Source organism: Ruditapes philippinarum, unplaced genomic scaffold (assembly GCF_026571515.1).
Source record: "Ruditapes philippinarum isolate M1 unplaced genomic scaffold, ASM2657151v2 ctg1184_1_1_1_1, whole genome shotgun sequence".
Classification (NCBI taxonomy): Eukaryota; Metazoa; Mollusca; class Bivalvia; order Venerida; family Veneridae; genus Ruditapes; species Ruditapes philippinarum.
In genome coordinates, this window is record NW_026851622.1 from 162,936 (window position 1) to 168,935 (window position 6,000).

Below are 6,000 nucleotides of genomic sequence, written 5' to 3' on the forward strand. Positions count from 1 at the left end.
ACATTTTATCACTATAAATCTAAAATAATGTTTACTGTTTTATGACTAACGAACTACAAATATTACAAAATATGTTTCTTCTTCCGGTAGATTCTCTTTTATCCGTGGTTTTGTTATTTACAATTCTGACACAGTTATGTGAAACAGCCGTTGTATCTTGGAATTTGAAAACATTTTGAATAAATAATGTATTGTCGTTATAAAGAAAATGTATGGCTCAGAAATGATTTAATTTTCTTTAGAAAGGAGAAACATAAGTTTATACCATTAAAAAAGATTTTAGAGCACATTTTATCAAAACATTATGTGTCTTGAATGTTATGTCTGTCGTACATTTTCAACCAAAACCTTTCTTCCATTTATGTAATCATTAAAGGCATAAATCATGTTTGCAAGTGTGATTTATTGTTAATGCAATAAAAAATATTATAATAAATTAGCATTTAATCATTTAAATTCTACATATTGTTACTAGTAATTAACTGATTTTAATTTAATATCCTTTGACAACAATGTACATTAAATTGAAATTTTTTGCGTTTGTTCATGAGTATGATAATATCTATCATTACTGGTATTATAGTAACTTTAAACTAAATTTCATATTCTTCAGGATGAAAAGAATCAAATAATTACTACAAATTGTTGGCTCAATCAAAACTGGCTGGATCCAAAACTAATTTGGTCGCCAAGCAAATACGGAAATATCACCGTGATACGTATCCCGTACAAAGACATATGGAGACCAGATGTTGTCTTATACAATAAGTAAGATTTCCCAAGCAAATTCGCAGATTTCTAATTTTCTTCCCGGGCGTCAGTGTACGATTTTTGATACAGTAATATGCTTTTATAGGGCACATACTTTACGTAACACCAGCATGATTGTCTTTGATAAAGGATATGGACATTTTTGAAGTACAAACTACTATTACATGTGAATCAAAAATAACATGTAGTGTCTGTCAGAAATCCATCATGCCACAATTACATTAATGTTATTAATATTAATTTATTTAATACAAGACAAATAACCGATTAACAGTTTTGAATAAAAATATCCAGTTACTAACACACGTATAAGGTATCTTATCTTAACAATTCTAAAATACTCCTATTGTTATCATAATATATACATGTATATATTTACAACATGTTTATTTTTTCTGTTATCTTACTGTATTCATATTCTCCTCTCGTGTATTGTTTTCAGTGCGGACGTCAGCTCAACTGTAACATCTGTCAGTTCAAATGTTATGATTGACCATACCGGAAATGTCACGTGGTTGTCTATGTCTATTTTTAGAAGCTCTTGCTCAATTGATGTTAAATATTTTCCTTACGATATACAAAACTGCACAATGGATTTTGCATCATGGTCATACGGTATTGCCGAGTTAAATGTAATAAGTAAGGACGACAAAGGGGACATTTCAAATTATGTGCCAAGCTCGGAGTGGCAGTTACTACATTATCAACCGAAACGAACACTTGTCAAGTTCTCGTGTTGTCCAGATGATGTGCCTTTCATGAAATACATTATAATCATAAAGCGGAGACCATTGTTCTATCTGTTTAATATGGTTATGCCATGTATTCTGATAACGATTGTTGCTCTTCTTGGATTCTACATGCCCCCTGAGTCCGGAGAAAAGGTGTCGATGGGAATTACTACACTGTTATCTATAGTCGTCTTCCTTATGATAGTTGCTGAAAGTATGCCTCCGACATCAGATGTAGTGCCTCTTATAGGTGAGTGTTGAACTATTGAACAAATTATACTGTTGATTGTAGTAAAACATCATTAAGTGACTTAACACAATGTATTAATTAAATCAAATACAACGTATTAAATGAATCAAACACAACGTATTAAATAAATCAATGGATGAATGAACACCAAACAAAATAGATGCGAAGTATCTTTAGTTTGTCTTCTATACAATTTATGCATAAAGACTTTGGTAAATGATTGTTTTCACGTATTTGTTGACTTATGGACCAATAGATCTTTTAAATGGAATGGCACTAGCGTGTCACATTAAAAACGCCATGCATGGTTATCACAATATTAACACATCTGGGGATGTTTTCAAATTCAAAATTTAACCATTTCAAGTTAAATGTTGATTTTTGCTTCGGCCGGGGTACGGTAGCATACAACTTTCAGTTCCGTCAATGAACAGGCAAAATCAAACTGAGCCTGCAACATTATCAATTTTGTCATTTTGGACGTTCTTTAAAATAGTTTTAAAACTCTCTATTTCATATAAATAATTGTGAAGTTAATATAATCTTTATTCATGGCTACCGTCAATTTACGTTTTGAAATAAGAAATGCTGTATAATAAATTCGTTATAAAGATTTGTACAGTCTATAAACATGTATTAAGAAGTTTTCTATATTTCAGGATTATATTACGGTGTAACTATTGCAATTGTATCATCTGCTACGGCTATGACGGTGCTAACGTTAAATATTCACCACAAGGGGGCACGAGGTATAGAGGTACCACATTCAGTGAAAAGAATGTTTTTCGGTATTATTGCCAAAATATTGTTCATAAAGCTAGATCTTCCGTCGCCCCCGCCGGGACCTGGTTTGGTAAGTACAAATACTACATAGCAAAAGTGTCTTCAAATGTAACCATTTACTTTTTTACATATTTCCTGTAACAAGTTATTCATTCGTATCTGTTGTAGTACCAACACGAAGAATCAGCCCAGAATTCTCTTCAATAATCTCTTTATATCGGGAAATGTAATTGTTTCAATTCCCTGATGTTGTTTAAAGTTGTGCACCTTAAGCCTTAACGTCTGAGGAGAGTTTAATACAGTTAAAATCAAATATTTAATGTGGATAAGTAAATAATTCTAGAATATTTCGAAATCTTATTTCATTTTAAACTGATTATAAGAAATAAACGTTTAAATGTAAGGAACGTATAACATAAGAGTAGATATATAACCCCTCTATGAATTATAAAGAGTTTTTGCTTCATTATTTCAGACAATTTTTGGATGATCTCATCTCTTATAATATATATTGAATTTTATTCTTTTCCTGGTATTATGTTAGAGGCTATATAACATATTATCGCACGTGATTTCAGAAGATTTTAAGTACTCCTTGATACAAGAAATTCAAAGTGTTAAATTTAAACAAATTTCCAATATCAACTGTTTGTCAATCACCATTATAACAGACACTTTTTTAAAATATTAAGTCAATTCAGCTCAACTTGACAATGACAAAATGAGCATAATGTCACTTTAATACTTATTGTCTGAATATATTTATTCAAAACCTTTATCTAACATGAAGCATTATATGAAATGAATTAATACAAAAAAAAAACTAAAATTAATTTAAAAAATCAAACATTTTCTTACATACTAGAATAAGGCTATAATTGCATATTAAGTCATCTTGTTTTAACCTATTTACAGTCGAGGATACCACTTCATGACCACTGTCAGTATGACACTCCAGACTTTGATGCAGAGATACCAGCACAAAATGGCGGATTGTCGCCGCGCTTTGTTAACAGACTGCGTGTAGGCGGTGCCACTCCAACCGCGAGTGATAATGTTGAACAACAATTTTTAAAAGTGTTGAAAAAAGTGTATGAAACTATTGAAAGAAATGAAACGAGGTTACAAGAACAAGATAGGAAGGATATTTTAAAACAAGAATGGCAGCAATTGGCGTTAGTTTTGGATAGGCTTTTGTTGCTTGTGTTTATTATAGTAACAGTAACGGTAACTCTAGTTGTGATGATTCCCCAAGATTACACCTTGACATATACACCCACATAGAGAAAGTCAGTGTTGAAAATAACATTCACTTTGTCTTTAGAGGTTCTATAAAAGAAGGCAACTTGCGCGCATATTAATACACAAATGCTTTTTTGCATGATATTTTAGGCAGAATTCATAAAATTTAGATGAAAGAATGATAATGTTTAAGATGTCAATAAATTCAAATTATCTTCTAAGCGGTGCAATTTGTTAGTCGACGTCACGATTGTGATATTGTAAATGACACTGAACATTGTGAGTTAAATATAAGGGCATGTGAAAAAAAATGTATGTCCATTAAACAAACATGTGAAAACAACAATAGTAGGAATTGGATATGTGTATTGTGCTAATATGATCAACAACTTGATCTTTTCACGTAAAACATGAGACATGGGATTGAAACAAGCGTAATGTATTGTGCCATTATGAAGGTTTAGCTGTGTACTCTATATGTTATCGTATTCAAGTAAGTAGCCAAAAACGGAATTTAATGTTACTATTTAGTGGGGAGCTTACATGTATGTATTTAAAGGATCAAGACTAAAATATGTGAAGCCAAGGTTTTAAAAGCGTGTGTTTTATTTAAATTGTAACAGTTGTTTTCCGGCGTTTTACACTGAGTCGACATCATCATTGCAGATAACCGCATAATTAGGAAACAGGGTTTTTCCGAAACGTTCAAATGTTATCCTCGGATTTGTTCATGATTTTAAAACCTTGATGTTTTATTTTGTGTATATAGTGATAGAATATTTTGAAGTCAGCGACTTCACTTTCTTAACTTTTCATGTACTTTTATTAAAATGTAACACATATCATTATAATGAAATATTCAAAGTGATGGTAAACATTTTATCTATATTTAGTATGTGTATAGCAGCATAATATGGCAAAGCACTGAAGGAATTAATTTTCAACTCTACCGGGTATTTTGATAATAAATATACTGACTACCAGTTTTAAAAAGTTGGTCTGCAAATATTAGCATTTACAAATAATGCTAGGAATAGCCGTTCTGTCGGGTATTAGGATTTTTTTTCGTGAAATAGACTTCTTCCAGAACAATAGAGGTCTACTTTAAATTTAGATTCAATTTATTTGTATTCCGACACAAAATATTGCAGTCATTATACTATATTAATTCAGTTTGGCTTAGGGTAGGTGGTGTGTGGGTTGAAATGATCAAATCTTGTTAATTGTATATGTTGTTGTCCAGGAATGGCGACAATAAATACTTCAAAGAACTGTTCTTTGGTTTTAATTTACCAACTAAGATGTGGTTACACTATGAGGTGATGTAATTGATTAATGATTTTTCAGACAGTCCTGACAACCAGTAGAAGAACATACCAAAACATGTTCACTAATCAAATGCTATTTTTGATTGCTTAGTATTTTGTTTGAATATGATTCGATCAATGGTAAAATTATTAATCAACATAATATCTTTTTCACAAACTGTCCTAATTAAAATTGAATTCATTTATCCGTGTATATAACGTGTCACATGTAACTTATTATGTTTTCTCTTCTTTAAATGGTATAAATCTATATCTTATTATTTTTTATATATATTTTTAAGAGTAAATTATGTTATTTTTAACAATCGGTAATCTTATGGTAAATCCTTTAGAAAACAATGTAACGTAATATTTTTAATACACTTGAATATAATATGTAAGCAGAATTGCGTGTTTTGAAACAAAATATTATGCTTCTATTTTATGTAGGTTTTTTATTACTGTTTAGCAATTATTTCATCCATATGCCATTCATTCTTAATAAAAAATACAGACATGTTTCTTACATATCGGCATTTTTAGGTATTATTTTCAAAATTCATATAACAATTTTTGCAGAAGACATAAACACTTTAAAACATCCTTAATAAAGTCTTTCTTAGTGTAACATTTTAAAAATTTCTACAACAGAATTCTTACTTGACTCGGTTTCAAAGATAAAATGAAGATCCTATTCAATGGCATACGAGCAAGCGTAAAAGTCTTTCTACATAAAAAACAAACAAATTGATGAGGATGAAAAAAAATCTTGAATAACAAGTTTTCAACACAACAATATCTAATGAATCTCTAAAGCTCTTGTTAACTGCGTTGTTACGGAAAACTTCCGATACATTAAAATGAATTGCAGTTGCAACTGCATTATTCCAAAGAAAACACACAAATGGATGTCTTT

At 30.4% G+C, this 6,000-nt stretch overlaps 1 protein-coding gene across 3 annotated transcripts in view; it reads left to right on the plus strand.

The window, feature by feature from the left end:
* LOC132717348 (ligand-gated ion channel 4-like) overlaps positions 1-5,784 on the plus strand; it is a 90,387-nt gene extending 84,603 nt beyond the window's left edge. For all 3 annotated transcript variants that reach the window (XM_060700897.1, XM_060700968.1, XM_060700828.1), the window contains 4 exons: positions 614-768; positions 1,214-1,752; positions 2,412-2,605; positions 3,451-5,784. In XM_060700897.1, coding sequence (XP_060556880.1) covers positions 614-768; positions 1,214-1,752; positions 2,412-2,605; positions 3,451-3,819 — 1,257 coding nt within the window. In that variant the 3' untranslated portion in view covers positions 3,820-5,784. The remainder of the gene's footprint in view (positions 1-613; positions 769-1,213; positions 1,753-2,411; positions 2,606-3,450) is intronic.
* Positions 5,785-6,000: the final 216 nt, after the last annotated feature.